The sequence below is a fragment of the Salvelinus namaycush genome, chromosome 18 (genome assembly GCF_016432855.1).
Source record: "Salvelinus namaycush isolate Seneca chromosome 18, SaNama_1.0, whole genome shotgun sequence".
In the NCBI taxonomy this organism is placed as follows: domain Eukaryota; kingdom Metazoa; phylum Chordata; class Actinopteri; order Salmoniformes; family Salmonidae; genus Salvelinus; species Salvelinus namaycush.
The window spans coordinates 32,080,626-32,103,536 of NC_052324.1; the positions used below are offsets into that span (position 1 = coordinate 32,080,626).

The following is a 22,911-nucleotide window of genomic DNA, read 5'->3' on the forward strand; positions in this document are numbered from 1 at the left end:
CTCAAATAAATCATGGAAATACTGTACAATTATATTATTTTATACTAATAGTCAGGGAAAAATATTTTGTTAAACAAGTAATACAAATAAAGATCTACAAAGGTCAAAATGATTGGATCTCCCATTTTCAATACTCCAGCACCCTCCCACTGCAAGGACAACGACACTGAGCCCTTTTCAAAAAATATTTGATGAGATTGGAGAACACATTGGGAGTGATCTTAGACCATTCTTCCATACAGAATCTTTCCAGATCCTTAAAATCCTTTGTCTGTGCTTATGGACTACCCTCTTCAATTCAAACCACAGGTTTTCAATGGGGTTCAAGTACAGAGAACCCCAAAATGTTGATTTTGTGGTTAATTAACTGTTAGTGTATTTTGATGTGTGCTAGGGGTTATTGTCTTGCTGGAAGATCCACTTGCGGCCAAGTTTCAGCCTATAGGCCTCCCGGGTGGCGCAGTGGTCTAGGGCACTGCATCGCAGTGCTAGCTGCGCCACCAGAGACTCTGGGTTCGCGCTCTGTCGCAGCCGGCCGCGACCGGGAGGTCCGTGGGGCAACGCACAATCGGCCTAGCGTCGTCCGGGTTAGGTAGGGTTTGGCCGTGGCGGGCCGGGCGCAGTGCGCGCTAACCAAGGGAGCCAGGTGCACGGTGTTTCCTCTGACACATTGATGCGGCTGGCTTCCGGGTTGGAGGCGCGCTGTGTTAAGAAGCAGTGCGGCTTGGTTGGGTTGTGTTTCGGAGGACGCATGGCTTTCGACCTTCGTCTCTCCCGAGCCCGTACGGGAGTTGTAGCGATGAGACAAGATAGTAATTACTAGCAATTGGATACCACGAAAATTGGGGAGAAAAGGGGGTAAAATTATTTAAAAAATATATATAATAATAATAATAATTTCAGCCTATACACAAACTACAAAGACTAGAAGACTTACACACAATGTCATACAGTATTTATAGTCTTGCATAGCCAGATGTTGACTCTGCACCTAGATGCTGGCATGGCACACAAGCCTACTATATTCAACAAATCATAAAGTTGAGCATACTATCATTGAAAGTCATATGGCTTTACCCTTGGAGACATTCCCAGAAGATACCAGTCTATTCTTTCCAGGTGAAACCCAATGACCTCTGTGAGTAGAGAAACTGAATGTGATCTCGCAAGATCATGATGGTCGAACAAGGCTAAGTCTATTCACCAGCTCTACAGTACTTCATGAGGTATAGGAGCTTACTTGGACAGAGGGCATTACAGGTGATCTTCTGCACAGACATGCCCTCGCAGAAAGCCCCTCCATTAAGCGGGGCAGGGTTGGTACAGGTACGGGAGCGTTTCTGGACGCCCCGACCACAGGGAACGTTACAGGGAGACCACTCTGTCCACAGCGACCAACCACCATTCACTACAGAGAGATAGATGTGGGTGAGTTAGGGAGATATGGTGGTGAGTTAGGGAGATATGGGGGTGCGTTAGGGAGAGAGAATGATAAAGAGAGGGAAACTTTATTTAAAAGGGCAATCAGCAGTTGCTACATCCATTTTCTGATTTACAGTACACCTACACCTACTGTTTCTTTATTTTTTACTATTTTCTACATTGTAGAATAATAGTGAAGATGTCAAAACTATGAAATAACACATCTGGAATCATGGAGTAACCAAAAAAGTGTTAAACAAATCAAAATATATTTTATATTTAAGATTATTCAAAGTAGCCACCCTCTGCCTTGATGACAGCTTGCACACTCTTGGTATCTTACTGAAGAGCTCTGAGACTTTCAACATGGCACCGTCATAGGATCTCCACAGCGAACAACTTGTACATTTCTCATGAGCTTAGTTCAACTGTCATACCCTATCAGAACCCAAAATATAAGCTTGTTTTACTCCAATGCTTGTAAACAAAGTAAATGTAACCAAACACTCCATAGCCTCAAAACACACTGGTTATAATGATACTTTTTATATCATGGAAGATCAGTCTTTGCATCCATAGTTCTGTCTATGAATTCGAGAATGATTACATTTCTCCAGCCCCATCCCTCCTCTTTTCACTGAAACAGTGGTGTGGGCGTACACTTTATTATTGTTTCAACTGCTGATTTGCCTTTTAACCTTTCTAGCCCAGGGGTTCTGCTAGCGGAACACCCACAACATTCCGCTGAAAAGGCAGCGCGTGAAATTCAAAAATATTTTATAGAAATATGTAACTTTCACACATTAACAAGTCCAATACAGCAAATGAAAGATAAACATCTTGTTAATCTACCCATCGTGTCCGATTTTTTAAATGTTTTACAGCGAAAACACAACATATATTTATGTAAGATCACCACCAAATCCAAAAAACACAGCCATTTTTCCTAGCCAAAGATAGTCACACAAAAGCAGAAATAGAGATAAAATTAATCACTAACCTTTGATAATCTTCATCAGATGACACTCATAGGACATCATGTTACACAATACATTATGTTTTGTTCGATAATGTGCATATTTATATCCACAAATCTCGGTTTACATTGGCGCCATGTTCAGAAATGCCTCCAAAATATCCGGAGTAATTACAGAGAGCCACGTCAAATAACAGAAATACTCATCATAAACTTTGATGAAAGATACATGTTTTACATATAATTAAAGATACACTGGTTCTTAACGCTTAACGTTCCCAAGGTAAACAGACTATTTCTCAGGCCCAGATCGTAGAATATGCATATCATTTACAGATTAGGATAGAAAACACTCCAAAGTTTCCAAAACTGTCAAAATATTGTCTGTGAGTATAACAAAACTGATTTTGCAGGCGAAAACCTGAGGAAATCCAACCCGGAAGTGCATTCTTTTTTATTTTTATCCCTGTTTCATTGCCTGCCCCTCTTCCATTTAAAGGGGTATCAACCCGATTCCTTTTCCAATGGCTTCCTCAGGCTGTGACCAGGCTTTAGACATAGTTTCAGGCTTTTATTTTGAAAAATGAGCGAGATTTTTCAAAACGAGTCAGGTGTCCTTTGATTAGTTCCTGAGAGGGGTAGCTCGACATTTTCTTTGTCTCTTTTATTGAATAGTTTACCATCCGGTTGAAATATTATTGATTATGTTGATTAATTGATTATTATATAGACTTATTTTTTTTTCACTGTATTATTGACTATATGTTTGTTTTTACTCCATGTGTAACTATGTGTTGTTGTATGTGTCGAACTGCTTTGCTTTATCTTGGCCAGGTCGCAATTGTAAATGAGAACGTGTTCTCAATTTGCCTACCTGGTTAAATAAAGGTTAAATAAATAAAAAATAAATAAATGTATGTTAAAAACAACCTGAGGATTGATTATAAAAAACGTTTGACATGTTTCTACGAACATTACGGATACTTTTTGGAATTTTCGTCTGCCTTTCAGGAACGGAACGAGGCTGTGGTTTTCTGAACATAACGCGCAACCCAAATGGCGGTTTTTGGTTATAAAAGTAATATTTATCGAACAAAAATATAATTTATTGTGTAACTGGGAGTCTCGTGAGTGCAAACATCCGAAGATTATCAAAGGTAAGCGATTAATTTTATTACTTTTCTGACTTTCGTGACCATGCTAATTTGGGGCTAGCTGTTCTTTCTGTTTTGTCTAGTGATTGATAAACTCACAAACGCTTGGATTGCTTTCGCTGTAAAGCATATTTTCAAAATCTGACACGATAGGTGGATTAACAACAAGCTAAGCTGTGTTTTGGTATATTTCACTTGTGATTGCATGATTATAAATATTTTTAGTATTATTTTTGAATCTGATACTTTTTGGAATTTTCTTCTGCCTTTCAGGACCGGAACGAGCCTGTGGTTTTCTGAACATAACGCGCAACCCAAATGGCGAACTCGGACGAAAACTTCAAAAAGTTATATTCCAGGTCGAATAAACTGGTCAAATTAAGTAGAGAATCAATCTTCAGGATGTTGTTAACATATATATCCAATAATGTTCCAACCAGAGCATTCGTTTTTGTCTACAGAGTAATGGAACACATGGCCACATCATGACTAGCGCGGGTGACCAGGAACTAGCATTCTGCCAGACCACTGACTCAAATAGCTGCCATCCGGCCCCACATCACACTAGAGGCTTCATTCCACGTTCTACTGACTGTTGACATCTAGTGGAATGCGTAGGAAGTGCGAACAGATCCATATCTTACTGGGATGTGAATACACGATGAGTTTAACATCAACCAGCCCCAGAATTTCCACTTCCTGTTTGGAAGTTTGCCTGCCATATGAGTTCTGTTATACTCACAGACATAATTTAAACAGTTTTAGAAACTTCAGAGTGTTTTCTATCCAATAGTAATAATAATATGCATATATTCGCATCTGGGACAGAGTAGGAGGCAGTTCACTATGGGCACGCGATTCATCCAAAGTGAAAATGCGGCCCCCTATCCCAACAGTTAATCAAATCTCCTACAGAGTTAATTATACAGACAACAGTTTAGAGGTATTAATGATTAGCAATGCTCCATGATGTTACATCAATAGATTCCTGAGCATATTGTGTACAGTACATCAAATGTGGAAAATGTGCACTACTCTTACGTTAATTGCCAGTTCAATTATCAAAGCACTTTTTATCAAGGAGAAAAAATGGTAAGACTAATCCATTCACATAGTTGGGCAGTTTAAATCTGAATGAACAAGAGGTTATTTTACTGAGTAGTCAACCCCTTTGGTCTGATTTGTTTGCTCTGTCAGTTGTATGTGTAGGGACATGGAGGAACATTTTTACCAACATTTTGTGAGCTGCCGAATTGCTCCAAGGCCTCTAGCAAATGCGTAATTAATAAGCAACACTCCTTTAAATGAGATTAAGACACAGTATCTTATTCCCTTTCATAAAATACACATTGATTTCAAAGGGGAGGCAGTCAATTGACTCTTTGAATAATACATTTATCTAAATAAAGGGAAAAAGCTTTCCTAAAAAAACACTAAGATGGGTCTCTTAATCACTTGTGAGGGGGGCATGAAACACTAAAATTGATCTGAGGCACCCTGTTAACACTACAGACTGGTTTCCTAGACAAAGGTTAAGCCCAGTCCAGTCCTGACTAAAAAGCATGTTCGATTGAGTATCTTCTTAAGATAGGACAATGCTTAATCTGTGTCCAGGAAATAAACTCGACAACAGACACACACAGTCAGTTAGTGGCTGGGGCTGGGACCGGAGCCTTACCGAAAACAACCACAGTGGCTGTGGAACTGCGTCTTTTGGCCACGATGTTGCTGGCCAGGCACGTGTAGTTTCCCGAGTCGGACAGTCGTGCCTCGTTAATGATGAGATTGTGGTCAGCTCGGGTGTCAATGTTGTCATCAGTCAGGGAGCTCACCAGCTCCTCGTTCTTCAGCCACTCCACCTGCCGACAAGAGAGAAGAGAGAGAGAAAGAGAAAGAGACATAGAAAAGAAGTAGACAGAATTAGAGAGAGACATAGAAAAGAGGTAAACAGTTAGAGAGAGAGTCAGCGAGAGTTAGAGAGAGTTATTACAGACTTATTACAGCATACAACCACATCAGATCACCCAACCACATGACCGCAGCCATTAGGCGTTCAGAGGGCCATAACCATAACCAATTACCAGCAACACAGACAGAGAGGAAAACAAATTATGAATTACAAACTTAGTGACGCTTTATTGCTCCAATGCTCCTACCCTGGTATACGGAACTGCATCGCTGCTTTTGCAAATTATATTCACACTGCGGTGAAATAGGGCTGGTTGATGGATTTACAGGGTGCTTTCATATAGCAAACACATGCCGTGTTTTCAAACTCCAAAAACATGCACACACACACTGTACAAAATATTAGAAACACCTTCCTAATATTGAGTTGCACCCCTTTTAACCCTCAATTCGACAGGAAATGGATTACAAGGTGTATAAAGCATTCCACAGAGATGCTGGTACATACTTCTCACAGTTGTGTCAAGTTGGCTGGATGTCCATTAGGTGGTGGACCATTCTTGATACACACAAGTAACTGTGAAGCGTAAAAAAAACAGCAACGTTGCAGTTCTTGATACACTGAAATCGCCTGGCACCTACTACCACTATACCCCATTCAAAGCCAAGTGAATATATTTTGTCTTGCCCATTCAACATCTGAATGGCACATACAAAATCCAGGTCTCAAATGTCTGAAGGCTTAAACATCGTTCATTAACCTGTTTGGGCTGCAGGGGCAGTATTGAGTAGCCAGATAAAAGGTGCCCATTTCAAACGGCCTCGTACTCAATTCTTGCTCGTACAATATGCATATTATTATTACTATTGGATAGAAAACACTCTCTAGTTTCTAAAATCGTTTGAATTATATCTGTGAGTCAAACAGAACTCATTTGGCACAAACTTCCTGACCAGGAAGTGGAAAGTCTGAAATCGAGGCTCTGTTCTACTTCCTGCCTATAAAAGGGCATGATACGTATTAGTATACATGCACTTCATAGACCTTCCCCTGGATGTCAAGAGGCGGTGAGAGAAGAAATTTAGTGTTTATCTTGGTCTGAAGTGGAATACAAGCTCTTTGTATGACGTGTCCCCCATTTGAGGGTTTTCTGGAGAGCGCGAGGTGGTACCTGGATTTGCCTTCTGTTTAGCTGCCGTTATAGGCGACTACTATCTCCGGCTTTGATTTTATTTGATACATGTGACCATATCATCGTAAAGTATGTTTTTTCAATATAGTTTAATCAGATTATTGAAATTTTTTCGGGAGTTTTGCCGTGTTCCGTTCTCTGACTTTGTTGACGATGGAGAGATTCGTGCCACTTGGCTCGTGTGCTTGCTAATTCAAGAGGGAAAGTGGCCGTTCTAAATCCAAACAACGATTGTTCCCGACAAAGGACCCCTTGTCCAACATTCTGATGAAAGATCAGCAAAAGTAAGAAACATTTTATGATGCTATTTCATATATCTGTCGTACATGTGAATTAGTCGTCGGCGCCCAACCTTTGGGTACTCTAGCTATACCGAAGCTGGATGTCGTAATGAAGTTATTTTTTAGAATTCTAACACTGCGATTTCATTAAGAACTAATGGATCTATCATTTCCTATACAACATGTATTTTTTAGTTATGTTTATGAATAGCTATTTGGTCAGAATATGTGTGTCAGAAAAAAAGTGTCAGAAAAATATCCGAACGTTGTGGGAAATAGTAGCTACGTTAGCACAATGTATAACCACTGATTTCAGCTCTAAATATGCACATTTTCGAACAAAACATAAGTGTAAAAATTATATATCTTTTGCTGGTTTGTTACGATCGCTAACTTTTGCTACTGGGGAAGGGCTTGTGTTTCTGGCTATTGTGGTAAGCTAATATAACGCTATATTGTGTTTTCGCTGTAAAACACTTAATAAATCGGAAATATTGGCTGGAATCACAAGATGCCTGTCTTTCATTTGCTGTACACTATGTATTTTTCAGAAATGTTTTATGATGAGTAATTAGGTATTTGACGTTGGTGTCTGTAATTATTCTGTCTGCTTTCGGTGCAATTTTTCTGATTGTAGCTGCAATGTAAACTATGATTTATACCTGAAATATGCACATTTTTCGAACAAAACATAGATTTATTGAATAACATGTTATAAGACTGTCATCTGATGAAGTTATTTGTTGGTTAGTTTGGTTGGTTCTTGGTTAGTTAGGTTGGCTTTGTGCATGCCACCTGTGCTGTGAAAAATGTCTGTCCTTTTTTGTATTTGGTGGTGAGCTAACATAAATATACGTGCTGTTTTCGCTGTAAAACATTTTAAAAATCGGACATGTTGGCTGGATTCACAAGATGTGTACCTTTCATTTGCTGTATTGGACTTGTTAATGTGTGAAAGTTAAATATTTAAAAAATATATATTTTGAATTTTGCGCCCTGCACTTGAGCTGGCTGTTGTCATATTGTGGGCGGCCTCGGGCTTGCAGCCAGAATTAACCTGTCTCCTCCCCTTCATTTACTATTGCAGCTCTGTGGATGTAAATTTATTGAGAAATTTGATACCTTCTGGAAACAAAGCTCGTATTATAAGGAGGATGGGCTCCACCTACATTTTTGAGATCCTGTATCCTTTCACATTATTATAAGGCTGAGTTGAGACAATGATTTATCAATGACCCAAGTCCAGCTCATTTAATCCCTACTATTGTGTCACTGAGTTGTCATAATGCGTCAGCAAATGTACATTATCCTAGGGTCGTTGGAAGACAATGTAAGTAACCTAATTTATGTCCCTCTTACTGCCCTGAATGCCTCTGCTGATCCCACAGCTATTGTATGCAGTTATCATGACCCTATTATAAGAATATTTTGAAGATAAATACACAACGCAGAGGACGAGAGGATGAGAGTACTAGAATTAACGATTGGTCAACCCCAGCTAGGGTGGGGGGTTATAAATGGCATCCCGTTGTCACGCCCTGGCCATGGTGGGCATCCAGCCAGGACGGATGGTGCCGGCTCAGCGCATCTGGCCGCCAGTGCGTCTCTACGGCCCAGGATATCCTGCGCCGGCTCTGTGCACTGTGTCTCCGGTGCGTCTGCACAGCCCGGTGCGTCTGCACAGCCCAGTGCGTCCTGTGCCAGCGCCCCGCCTTTGCCGGGCGAAGGTAACCATCCAGCCAGGACGGGTTGTGCAGGCTCTACGCTCGAGACCTCCAGTGCGCCTCCACGGCCCAGTGTATCCGGTGCACACTCCCAGAACCAGGCCTCCTGTATGTCTCCCCAGCCTGGTGAGTCTATGGCATCTCCACGCACCAGGCTGCCTAGATGTCTCCTCACTCCAGTGATGATCCATGGCACGAAGCCTCCAGTGATGATCCATGGCACAAAGCCTCCAGTGATGATCCATGGCACAAAGCCTCCAGCGACGATCCATGGCACAAAGCCTCCAGCGACGATCCATGGCACAAAACCTCCAGCGACGATCCATGCCACGAATCCTCCAGCGACGATCCATGCCACAAAGCCTCCAGCGACGATCCATGGCACAAAGCCTCCAGCGACGATCCATGGCACAAAGCCTCCAGCGACGATCCATGGCACAAAGCCTCCAGCGACGATCCATGGCACAAAGCCTCCAGCGACGATCCATGGCACAAAGCCTCCAGCGACGATCCATGGCACAAAGCCTCCAGCGACGATCCATGGCACGAAGCCTCCAGCGACGATCCATGGCACGAATCCTCCAGCGACGATCCATGGCACGAATCCTGCAGCGACGGCCTCCGGTCCGGAGCCTCCAGCGACGGCCTCCGGTCCGGAGCCTCCAGCGACGGCCTCCGGTCCGGAACCTGCAGCGACGGACCCTCCCCTTTAGAGTCAGGTTTTGCGGCCGGAGTCCGCACCTTGGGGGGGGGGGGGGGGGGTACTGTCACACCCTGGTCATAGAGAGGGATTTTAGTCTCTATTTTGGTTAGGCCAGGGTGTGATTAGGGTGGGCATTCTATGGGTTATATTTCTATGTTTTGGCCGGGTATGGTTCTCAATCAGGGACAGCTGTCTATCGTTGTCTCTGATTGGGAATCATACTTAGGCAGCCTTTTTTCCTTTTGGGAGTTGTGGGTAGTTATCTTTGTTAGTGGCACTATAGCCCTGTTAAGCTTCACGGGCATTTCTTTGTTTCTTGTTTTGTTGGCGACATTTACAAATAAATAAAGGAAAATGTACGCTCACGACGCTGCACCTTGGTCTCCTTCCGACAACGGCCGTGACACCTGTTCCTTTGTTCTGTGGAGAAAAGCTGAGGACAGGGGAGACTGAACATCTACCTCCCAGCATAACGTCTATGATTTGTCCTTCTCAAATAAACCTATTTTTCTCCCCCTGATTTGCTATGGAGTTATTTAAGAATAACATTAACTGCTAACACTATGAACCAGAGTAATACTGTAAGCAGAGCTGGTGTGCCCTAGTAGGAAGTCCAATGTGTGCAGCTCACCCTGCACTAATAAAAAAATAACCTGAGGATGTCTACCTCAGCTAAGCAAGAAAAACAATTAAGCATCCCAGAAAACTGTTTAAAATAGACTACGTTAACATATGTAGCTTAAGAAACAAGGTTCATGAAATCAATAATTTGCTAGTAACAGATGACATATTCTGACAATATCTGAAACTCACTTAGATAATACCTTTGATGATACATTGGTAGCAATACATGGTTATAAGAGCTACAGAAAATACAGAAATGCCAAAAGTGGAGGTGTGGCTATATTCAGAACCACATTCCTGTCAGGCTTAGAGAGGATCTAATTTTAAATACTGTTTAAGTAATATGGCTACAGGTCATCTGCCTCGCCTAAAGCCCATTCTGGTGGGAAGGTGCTATAGACCACCGAGAGAGAACAGTCAGTATCTGGTTAACATGTGTGAAATGCTTGATAATGTATGTAATATCAATAGTGACGTATACTTTCTGGGTGATTTAAATATTGACTGGCTTTCATCAGGCTGCCTGTCACATGGATGACGCTGGAGAGAAGAAGCCGGTACGGGGAGTAAAACATTTAATAAACTACGGACATGGAACGAGACAGGAATAGCGTCAGCAAACAAGTAACACAAACAAAAGACAATCAATACAGCAGAGGGGAACAGAACAAGGGAACTGACAAATATAGGGGAGGAAATAAACAGATGAGTAAGTCCAATATCGCTGATGCGCGTGACGAGGGAAGGCAGGTGTGCGTAATGGATGGAAGGAGTGCGTGATGCAGGGCAGTCTGGCGCCCTCAAGCACCAAGGGGGGAAGAGAGGGAGCAGACGTGACACTGCCCACTCAAGAGAAAGCTTCAAAACTGTAACTAGTGCCTCCAACCTGGTTCAGGTTATCAATCAACCTACCAGTGTAGTTACAATCAGTACAGGAATGAAATCATCAACATGTATTGGTCCTATCTTTACTAATGCTGCAGAAATTTGTTTGAAAGCAGTATCCAGATCCATCGGATGTAGTGATCACAATATAGCAGCCATGTTTAGGAAAACCAAAGTTCCAAAGGCTGGGCCTAAAATTGTGTATAAGACGACATACAATACATTTTGTAGTGATTCCTATGTTGTTGATGTGAAGAATATTTGTTGGTCTGTGGTGTGAAATAAGAAACCAGATGCTGCACTTGACACATTTATGAAATTGCTTATCCCAGTTACTAATAAGCATGCACCCATTAATAAAATGACTGTACAAACTGTTGAATCCCTGTGGATTGATGAGGAATTGAAAAATTGTATGGTTGAGAGGGATGAGGCAAAAGAGATGGCAAATAGGTCTGGCTGTACAACCGATTGGCAAACGTACTGCAAATATTGAAAAATCATGTGACTAAACTGAATAAAAATTATTATAAACTACACTATGAAACAAAGATAAATGACAAAGAATGATAGAAAAAGCTTTGGAGCACCTTAAATTAAGTTTTGGGAAAAAGGGCAAACTCCGCTCTATCATTGATTGAATCAAAATGTCTCATTCATAAATAAAACTCACTGATATTGCCAACTGCTTTAATAATTTCTGCAATTGGCATGATTAGCAAACTTAGGCATGCCATGCCAGCAACAAACGCTGACGCAACAAGATACCCCTATTAGGGTTATAAAATAAAGTCAATTTTATGGCAAGAACAGCTCAAATAAGCAAAGAGAAACGACAGTCCATCATTACTTTAAGACATGAAGGTCAGTCAATACGTAACATTTTAAGATCTTTGAAAGTTTCTTCAAGTGTAGTTGCAAAAACCATCAAGCGATATGATGAAACTGGCTCTCATGAGGACCGCCACAGGAAAGGAAGACCCAGAGTTACCTCTGCTGCAGAGGATAAGTTCATTAGAGTTAACTGCACCTCAGATTGCTGCCCAAATAAATGCTTTAGAGTTCAAGAACAATAAACATCTCAACATCAACTGTTCAGATGAGACTGCGTGAATCAGGCCTTCATTGTCTAATTGCTGCAAAGAAACCACTACTAAAGGGCACCAATAAGAAGAAGAGACTTGCTTGGGCCAAGAAACACGAGCAATGGACATTAGACCAGTGGAAATCTGTCCTTTGGTCTGATGAGTCCAAATTTGAGATTTCTGGTTCCAACCGCCGTGTCTTTGTGAGACACAGAGTAGGTGAACGGATGATCTCTGCATGTGTGGTTCCCACTGTGAAGCATGGAGGAGGTGTGATGGTGTGGGGGTGCTTTGCTGGTGACACTGTCAGCGATTTATTGAGAATTCAAGGCACACTTAACCAGCATGGCTATCATAGCATTCTGCAGCGATATGCCATCCCATCTGGGTTGCGCTTAGTGGGACTATCATTTCTTTTTCAACAGGACAATGACCCAACACACCTCCAAGCTGTGTAAGAGCTATTTGACCAAGAAGGAGAGGGATGGAGTGCTGCATCAGAAGACCTGGCCTCCACAATCACCCGACCTCAACCCAATAGAGATGGTTTTGGATGAGTTGGACCGCAGAGTGAAGGAAAAGCAGCCAACAAGTGCTCAGCATATAAGGGAACTCCTTCAAGACCATTGGAAAAGCATTTCAGGTGAAGCTGGTTGAGAGAATGCCAAGTGTGTGCAAAGCTGTCATCAAGGTAAAGGGTGTCCACTTTGCAGAATCAAAATATAAAATATATTTAAAAAATTGTAACACATTTTTGGTTACTACATGATTCCATATGTGTTATAGTTGAGATGTGTTCACTATTATTCAATAATGTAGAAAATAGTAAGAACATCTCTTGAATGAGTAGGTGTGTCCAAACTTTTGACTGGTACTGTATATCTAACCAAGTTATGAAAGACAAACGTTGTAATTTTTTATTCTGTAAAGTAAGTGTGGAAGAGGTGAAAAAATTATTATTGTCTATCAACAATGACTATTATGTTTAAGACCCAAATGCAGACTGTGTTGAAGTAACAATGTTTATTACGGCAAGAGGGGCAGGTAAACGACAGGTCAAGGCAGGCAGGGGTCGATAATCCAGAGTGGTGGGGAAACGGTACAGGACGGCAGGCAGGCTCAAAGTCAGGTCAGGCAGAGGTCGGTAATCCAGAGTAGGGGCAAAGGTACATGACGGCAGGCAGGCTCAGGGTCAGGGGCAGGCAGAGTGGTCAGGCAGGCGGGCTCAGATTCGGGACAGGTAAGGGTCAAAGCCAGGAGGGCGAAAATCAAGGAGACTGGGGAAAAGCAGGAGCGGAGACAAAAACGCTGGTTGACTTTACAAACAAGACGAACTGGACAGGTGAAACAGATCAGGGCGTGTTTCGGGATTCTTCAAATGGCATTGAAGAGTACACCCACTCAGTCACCGGCTTCTTCAATATGTGCATCGACGACGTCATCCCCACAGTGACCGTACGTACATATCCCAACCAGAAGCCATAGATTACAGGCAACCTCCGCATCGAGTTAAAGGCTAGAGCTGCCGCTTTCAAGGAGCAGGAGACTAATCCGGACGCTTATAAGAAATCCCGCTATGCCCTCTGACGAACCATCAAACAAGTAAAGCGTCAATACAGGATTAAGATTGAATCATACTACACCGGGTCCGACACTCATCAGATGTGGCAGGGCTTGAAAACTATTACAGACTACAAAGGGAAACCCAGACTCGAGCTGCCCAATGACGCGAGCCTACCAGACGAGCGAAATGCCTTTTGTGCTCGCTTCGAGGCAAGCAACACTGAAGCATGCACAAGAGTACCAGCTGTTCTGGATGACTGTGTGATAACTCTCTCAGTTGCCGATGTGAAGAAAATCTTTAAATTCTCTAGGGTAGGGGGCAGCATTCGGAATTTGGGATGAAAAGCATGCCCAAATTAAACTGCCTGCTTCTCGGGCCCAGAAGATATTATATGCATATAACTGGTAGATTTGGATAGAAAACACTCTAAAGTTTCCAAAACTGTTAAAATAGTGTCTGTGAGAAAAATCCATTCGGGAAGTAGTTTTGTTTTTGCTCTGTAGTTTTCTATTCAATGCCATTACAGTATCCATTGACTTAGGACTCAAATTGCAGTTCCTATGCCTTCCACTAGATGTCAACAGTCTTTAGAAATTGTTTCAGGCTTGTATTCTGAAAAATGAGGAAGTAAGAGCAGTCAATGAGTGGACCCTAAAGTATCACAGAGCTTTTTCATGCGCACGACCGAGAGAGTGCCTTTCTTGTTTACCTTTTATATTGACAACGTTATTGTCCGGTTGAAATATTATCAATTATTTAGGCTAAAAACAACCTGAGGATTGAATATAAACATCGTTTGACATGTTTCTATGAACTTTACGGATACAATTTGGATTTTTTGTCTGCCTGTTTTGACTGCGTTTGAGCCTGTGTATTACTGAAGAAAACGCGCGAACAAAACGGAGGTTTTTGGATATAAAGAGACTTTATCGAACAAAAGGAACATTTATTGAGTAAATGAATGTCTGCTGAGTGCAACCATATGAAGATCAAAGGTAAGGGATTAATTTTATCTCTATTTCTGACTTGTGTAACTCTTCTACTTGGCTGGTTACTGTTTGTAATGATTTGTCTGCTGGGCTATGTTCTCAAATAATTGTAAGGTATGCTTTCGCCATAAAGCATTTTTTAAATCTGACACCGTGGTTGGATTCACAAGAAGTTCATCTTTAAACCTATGTAAAATATGTTTTGTTTTCTGAATTTTTATAATGAGTATTTCTGTATTTGAATTTGGCGCCCAGCAGTTTCACTGGCTGTTGAAGAGGTGGGACGCTAAAGGGCTCACGTACCCAAGAGAGGTTAAACAGGTCAAAATTCACAAAGCCGCTGGGCCAGATGGATTACCAGGAAGTGTACTCAAAGCATGCGCTGACCAACTGTCATGTTTCTTCACTGACATTTTCAACCTCTCCCTGACCGAGTCCCTGTGCCCAAGGACGCGAAGGTAACCTGCCTAAATGATTACCGTCCCATAGCACTCACATCTATAGCCATAAAGAGCTTTGAAAGGCTGGTCATGGCTCACATCAACAGCATCCTCCCGGACACTCTAGACCCACTCCAATTCACATACCGCCCCAACAGATCCACAGATGATGCAATCTCAATCACACTACACACTGCCCCTTCCTACCTGGACAAAAGGAGCACCTATGTGAGAATCCTGTTCATTGACCACAGCTCAGCATTCAACACCATACTGCCCACTAAGCTCATCACTAAGCTAAAGACTCTGGGACTAAACACCTCCCTCTGCAACTGGATCCTGGACTTCCTGACGGGCCACCCCCAGGTGGTAAGAGTAGGCAACAACACGTCTGCCACGCTGATCCTCAACACTGGGGCCCCTCAGGGATGTGTACTCAGGGGTCCCCTCCTGTATTCCCTGTTCACCCACGACTGCTTGGCCAAACACGACTCCAACACCATCATTAACCTTTTGTCAATAGGGGGAGCAGTTAGCATTTATTTTTTCTGGGTGTTGCCAAATTAAACTGCCTCGTACTCAATTCTTGCTCGTACAATATGCATATTATTAATTCTATTGGATAGAAAACACTCTCTAGTTTCATAAACCGTTGGAATTATGTCTGTGGGTGACCCAGAACTCTTTCTACAGCGAAATCCATGACAGGTACTGCGAAGGTCTGAGAGCGAAGCTCTGGTCTCAGATCAGTTTTAAAGGTCTGTGTGTATCCTATGGAACGACATGAACTGCACCCGCCTTCCCCTGGATGTCAGTAACCAATGAGAAGTGGAATGGGCTTGCTACGTAGCTCTCAGAGGTTATAAAAGGCCAAGGAGTGAGGGTAGCCTTCTTTTCGACGCTGACCATTACGCAGAGAGGGACCTCAGGATGCCATTTTCAAACGCTCAGTTATCAACGTTAGATGTATCCGTCTGTAATTTAATTCGATATAGGTGTTAGAAACATCATAACGAAGCTATTTTAAACCGAGTTATATCAGATTATGCGAGTATATTGCTATTTTTCGGAATTTCCTCAGTATTGCGTCTTGAGGATTTGGACACGTTGGGGCAAAATAGCTATTGTTAGCTATTGTTAGCTGCTATATCAGAAGTTGAATGCAACGTTTTACAACCAAGCAACGATTCTTTTGGACAAAGGACCACTTGGCCAAGATTCTGATGGAAGCTCGTCGAAAAGTAAGAGCTATTTATGATGTTATTCCGTTTTTATGTGGAAAAATGTAAACTCAATAATGGCGATTAGTGACGCCATTATTGCGGCACTAGTCTGGCTGTAACGCACACTGTATGTCTAGTAACGTTAATTTTAAAAATCTAACTCAGCGGTTGCATTAATAACTAATGCATCTTTCATTTCATGTCCAACCTGTATTTTTTTAGTCAAGTTTATGAATAGTTTTCGATAAAAATAGTTGTATTTTCAAAATGGCGCCGGGCAGATTGCTTGAGTAGTTGGACACTTTTTCCATTGTGTAAGGACGATTTGTGCCGCTAAATATGCACATTTTCGATCAAACTCTATATGGATTGTGTAATATGATGTTACAGGAGTGTCATCGGAAGAATTCTGAGAAGGTTAGTGAAAAAATTAATGTATTTTGGTGATGATAACGCTATAGCCCATTTTGCCTTGAATCAATGCTCGGGTAACGTTTGCAAATGTGGTATGCTAATATAACGATTTATTGTGTTTTCGCTGTAAGACACTTTGAAAATCTGAAATATTGTCTGAATTCACAAGATCTGTGTCTTTCCATTGCTGTGAGCTGTGTATTTTTAAGAAATGTTTTATGATGAGTAAATTGGTCATACACGTTGCTCTCTGTAGTAATTCTAGTCGCTTTGGGGAGATTTGTGATGGTGGCTGCAATTGCAAACTATGATTTATACCTGAAATATGCACATTTTTCTAACAAAACCTATGCTATACAATAAATATGTTATCAGACTGTCATCTGATGAGGTTTTTTCTTGGTTAGTGGCTATCAATATCTTTATTTGGCCGAATTGGTGATAGCACCTGATGGAGTAAGAAACTGATGGAGTTAGAAAAGTGGTGTCTTTTGCTAACGGGGTTAGCTAATAGATTTACATATTTTGTCTTCCCTGTAAAACATTTTAAAAATCTGAAATGGTGGCTTTATTCACAAGATCTGTATCTTTCATTTGGTGTCTTGGACTTGTGATTTAATGATATTTAGATGCTACTATTTAATTGTGACGCTATGCTAGCGATGCTAATCAGTGTGGGGGGGGTGGGAGGTGATCCCGGATCCGGGTTTCTGAGGCGGTAAAAGTTAAGTTTGCTGACGACACAACAGTGGTAGGCCTGATCACCGACAATAATGAGAACCTGCCTGAGAACTGGCTGTGTGGTGCCAGGACAACAACCTCTCACCCAATGTGAGCAAGACAAAGGAGCCGATTGTGGACTACAGGAAAAGGCGGGCCGAACAGGCTCCCATTAACATCGACGGGGCTATAGTGGAGCGGGTCGAGAGTTTCTTGTTCCTTGGTGTCCACATCACCAACGAACTATTATGGTCCAAACATACCAAGACAGTCGTGAAGAAGGCACAACAAAATATTTTCCCTCTCAGGAGACTGAAAATATTTGGCATGGGTCCTCAGATCCTCAAAACGTTCTACAGCTGCACTATCGAGAGCATCCTGACCGGTTGCATCAACGCCTGGTATGACAACTGCTCGGCATTTGACCATAAGGTGCTACAGAGGGTAGGCATACAGCCATGGAGCCAAACTTCCTGCCATCCAGAGCCTATATAATAGGCTGTGTCAAAGGAAAGCCCATAAAATTGTCAGAGACTCCAGTGACCCAAGTTATAGACTGTTTTCTCTGCTACCACACGGCAAGCGATAGGGGAGCACCAAGTCTAGGACTAAAAGGCTCCTCAACAACTTCTACCCCCAAGCCATAAGACTGCTGAACAATTAATAAAATCGCCACCGGACTATTTACATTTGCCCCCGCTCCCCCTCCCTTTTGTACACTGCTGCAACTCGTTTTTTATTATCTATGCATAGTCACTTCAATCCCTACCTACATGTACAAATTACATCAACTAGCCTGTACCCCCGCACACTGACTCGGTACCCCCTGTATATAGCCTTGTTATTGTTATTCTTATTGTGTTACTTTTTTATTCTTATTTTTTACTTAAGTCTATTTGGTAAATATTTTCATAACTCTTCTTGAATTGCACTGTTGGTTAATAAGGGCTTGTAAGTAAGCATTTCACAGAATGGTCTACACTTGTTGTATTTGGCGCATGTGACAAATAAAGTTTGATTTGATTTGATTTCAAGTAGGAAGTATACAGAGGGTACGGGGCAACAGAGGGCGAACAGCAGAGGGTTTAATGATCTTGGAGCAAGGGAGAAAGGTCTCGGCTTCTGGGAGTGTAGCCGTGAGGCTATAGCATCGTGCCAGCGCATCCGGCTTAACATACTTGGGCACCGGTCGGGGTTGCGGAAGCGAAGTTGCCCGGGCCTTACTTACTTACTGAACCCCTCCCGGAGGTCCTGGTACTCCGCGGGAATGGTGGAGAGGTCTGGGGCAATTTCCAAGTTTCCAAGAAGATGTCCCGGGGCAGGCAGTGCTGATTTCAGGCAATGAGTGTGGCAGAACGGGCTCCAGCCCATGATGGTACCAGTAGACCAGTCAATCGAGGGATTGTGTCGCTGGAGCCAAGAGAATCTCAATACCACAGGAACCTGCAGAGACTCAATTAGCAGGATTTGGATCGTCTCGCTGTGGTTCCCCGACACTCGTAGGTTGATGGGGGTGGTATGGTGGGTGACCCGGCCTATAGAACGCCCGTCCAGCGCATTCATGGGAATGGAGAGGGGACACCAGGCTCGGACACCAGGGTAACATCCATCAGACTCATATCGGCCCCCGAGTCGATGAGTATCTGGAGAGACTTGGACTGGTCGCTCCACAGCAGGGTGGCATGGAGAGGGGGGCGAGTAGGGGGAGAAGCTAAATTGTCCTTAAGACCCACCAGGGTACTCATTCCTAACAATGAGCTAGGTCTCTTTAAGGGACAGGTTGACACATAATGACCGGCAGTACCGCAATACAGACAACGCTTGGTGTTAAGTCTGCATACGCGTTCGGCTGGAGACAGCCTAGCCCTGCTGAGCTACATCGGCTCGGGAAAGGTACATCGGCAATCTTTAGAGGCTCTTGGAGCAACTCGGGTAAGCTCAGATCCTCTCGGGGACATAGACACCGGGGACTTCCAGAGTCCATCAGATACAAGGTGGGATCCTTTAGTGAGCGATTGGGACTGCTATCAGACCTCTTCTCCCTCCTACGTTCCCGTAGCCATCCATCGATCCGGATGGTCAAACCAAATGAGTGAGTCGAGCTCCACCGGTAGTTCCCGTGCTGCAAGCTCATCCTTTACTTCCTCCGATACTCCATGCAGGAATGTGTCGGACAGCGCTTCCGGGCTCCAGGCACCCTCCGCTGCTAGCGTGCGGAAATCCACTGCATAGTCTGCCACACTTAAGGAGTCCTGCCGAAGCTGGAATAACCTCTGGGCAGCCTCTCTCCCAGACACCGGAGCTTTGAAAACTTCTCACCTCCACCACAAATACCTCCAGACTGAGGCAGATGGTGGATTGTTGCTCCCACAACGCCTTGGCCGCCCAGGCGAGTTCCCTCCCGGACATCAGCGTAATGATGTACGCTATCCTCGAGCAGTCTGATGCGAACGACGAAGGCTGCAGCTCGAAAACGAGGGAGCACTGGGAGAGAAAGGCCCGGCAGGTTTTGGAATCTCCATTGTAGCGCTCTGGGGGAGGTAAGCGAGGTTCCCGGAAAACCGGTGTGACGGCGCTGCTACCAGCCGGGTTACTGAGGGGCTGGGAGGATACCGTCGTGGTAGGCTGCCTAGTAGGCAACCCACGGAATTGCTCCCGCAATGTGTCCAAAGATAGGTTGTGACGTTAGGCCAAGGCCTGGAACCCTTCCATCAGACCACGAAGCAACTCCTCGTGCCTAACCAATGGTAGCTCCTTGGGAGGAGAAGGCCTTGCGGAGCTGGTGCAAGTCTGCTGGGTCAGCCATGGCCCGTTCGTAGGCTCCAGCTCAGAGTCTGGACAGGCAAGGGTCAAAACCAGGAGGGCGAGAAAAAGAGAGACTGGGGAAAAGCAGGAGCTGAGACAAAACGTTGGTTGACTTGATAAACTGGCAACAGACAAACAGAGAACACAGGTATAAATACACAGGGGATAATGGGGAAGATGGGCGACACCTGGAGAGGGGTGGAGACAATCACAAGGACAAGTGAAACAGATCAGGGCTTGACAAAGCGAAACCCCCGGTGTCTGAAAACTTAAGATGGAAAATTACTGAGGATAATAGCGGACGATATTGCCACATCTTCAATTTAAGTGTAATAAAAAGTGTATAACCTCAGGCCTGAAGGGAAGCAAAAGTTATTCCTCTACCTAAGAATAGTAAAGCCCCCTTAACTGCCTCAAATAGCCGACCAATCAGCCTGTTAACCTGTTTGGCGTGCAAGCCCGACACCGGTACACTTATGACAACAGCCAGCTCAAAGTGCAGGGCGCGAAATTCAAAATATATATTTTTTAAATATTTAACTTTCACACATTAACAAGTCCAATACAGCATATGAAAGGTACACATCTTGTGAATCAAGCCAACATGTCCGATTTTTAAAATGTTTTACAGGGAAGACAAAATATGTAAATCTATTAGCTAACCACGTTAGCAAAAGACACCACTTTTCTTACTCCATCAGGTTTTTACTCCATCAGTAGCTATCACAAATTCGACCAAATAAAGATATAAATAGCCACTAACCAAGAAACAACTTCATCAGATGACAGTCTGATAACATATTTATTGTATAGCATATGTTTTGTTCGAAAAATTTGCATATTTCAGGTATAAATCATAGTTTACATTTCAGCTACAATCAGAAATTGCACCGAAAGCAGCCATAATATTTACAGACACCAACGTCAAATACCTAATTACTCATCATAAAACATTTCTGAAAAATACATAGTGTACAGCAATTGAAAGACAGGCATCTTGTGATTCCAGACAATATTTCCGATTTATCAAGTGTTTTACAGCGAAAACACAATATAGCGTTATATTAGCGTAGCCACAATAGCCAAAAACACAAGCAATTTCCCAGTAGCAAAAGTAAGCGATCGTAACAAACAGGCAAAAGATATATAATTTTTGACTAACCTTGATTTTCTTCCTCAGATGACAGTCCTATAACATCAGGTTATACATACACTTATGTTTTGTTCAAAAATGTGCATATTTAGAGCTGAAATCAGTGGTTACCCATTATGCTAACGTAGCTACTATTTCCCACAACGTTCGGATATTTTACTGACACTTTTTCTGACACACATATTCTGACCAAATAGCTATTCATAAACATAACTAAAAAATACATGTTGTATAGGAAATGATAGATCCATTAGTTATTAATGAAATCACAGTGTTAGAATTCTAAAAATAACTTCATTACGTTATGCAGCTTCGATATAGCTTAGAGTAGCCAAAACGTTGGCCGCCCACGACTAGTACACAGTTCGACAGATATATGAAATAGCATCATAAAATGTTTCTTACTTTTGCTGATCTTTCATCAGAATGTTGGACAAGGTGTCCTTTGTCCAGAACAGTCGGTGTTTGGATTTAGAACCTTCATTTTCCCTCTCGTTTTAGGAAGCGACACAAAGTGACACAAAGTTCTCCAACGTCAACAAAGTCAGAGAACGGAACACGGCAAAACTCCCGAAATTTTTTCAATAATCTGATGAAACTATATTGAAAAAACATACTTTACGATGATATGGTCACATGTATCAAATAAAATCTATCCCGGAGATGTTAGTCGTTCATAACGACAGCTAAACAGAAGGCAAATCCATGTCCTCTTTCGCGCGCTCCAGAAACAGGATATGGACGGTCACGTCAAACAAAGAGCTTTTATTCCACCTCAGACCAAGATAAACACGAAATTTCTTCTCTCACCGCCTCTTGACAACCAGGGGAAGGTGTATGAAGTGTACGTAGACTCTTACGTATCATGCCCATGTATAGGCAGGAAGTTGAACAGAGCATTGATTTCTGACATTCCACTTCCTGGTCAGGAAATGTGCTGCAGAATGAGTTCTGTTTCACTCAGAGAAATAATTCAAACGGTTTTAGAAACTAGAGAGTGTTTTCTATCCAATAGTAATAATAATATGCATATTGTACGAGCAAGAATTGAGTACGAGGCCGTTTGAAATGGGCACGATTTAACTGGCTACTCAATACTGCCCCTTGCAGCCATAACAGGTTAACAACCCTTAGTAAACTTTTGGGGAAAATTGTGTTTGACCAGATACTATGCTATTTTACAGTAAACAAATTGACAACAGACTTTCAGCATCGATGTAGGTGAGGACATTCAACAAGCACAGCACTTACACAAATGACTGATGATTGGCTGAGAGAAATTGATGATAAAAAGATTGTGGGGGCTGTTTTGTTAGACTTCAATGCGGCTTTTGACATTATAGATCATAGTCTGTTGCTGGGAAAAACTTGTGTTCTGGCTTTACACCCCCTGCTATATTGTGGATAAAGAGTTACCTGTCTAACAGAAAACAGGGGGTGTTCTTTAATTGAAGCCTCTACAACAAAATCCAGGTAGACTCAGGAATTCCACAGGGCAGCTGTCTAGGCCCCTTTCTCAATCTTTACTAACGACAGGCTTTGAATAAAGCCAGTGTGTCCATGTATGCAAATGACTCAACACTACACTCGTCAGCTACCACAGCGACTGAAATGACAGTAATTAGTTTCAGAATGGGTGGCAAGGAAT

General features: G+C 42.7%; 1 protein-coding gene across 1 annotated transcript in view; it reads right to left on the reverse strand.

Moving 5' to 3' along the window:
* Positions 1 to 22,911, reverse strand: part of LOC120063363 (netrin receptor UNC5D-like) — a 280,363-nt gene that overhangs the window by 51,227 nt on the left and 206,225 nt on the right. The window contains exons 5-6 of the mRNA XM_039013708.1: positions 5,231 to 5,411; positions 1,241 to 1,408 (exon numbers count right to left, since the gene is read on the reverse strand). Coding sequence (XP_038869636.1) covers positions 1,241 to 1,408; positions 5,231 to 5,411 — 349 coding nt within the window. The remainder of the gene's footprint in view (positions 1 to 1,240; positions 1,409 to 5,230; positions 5,412 to 22,911) is intronic.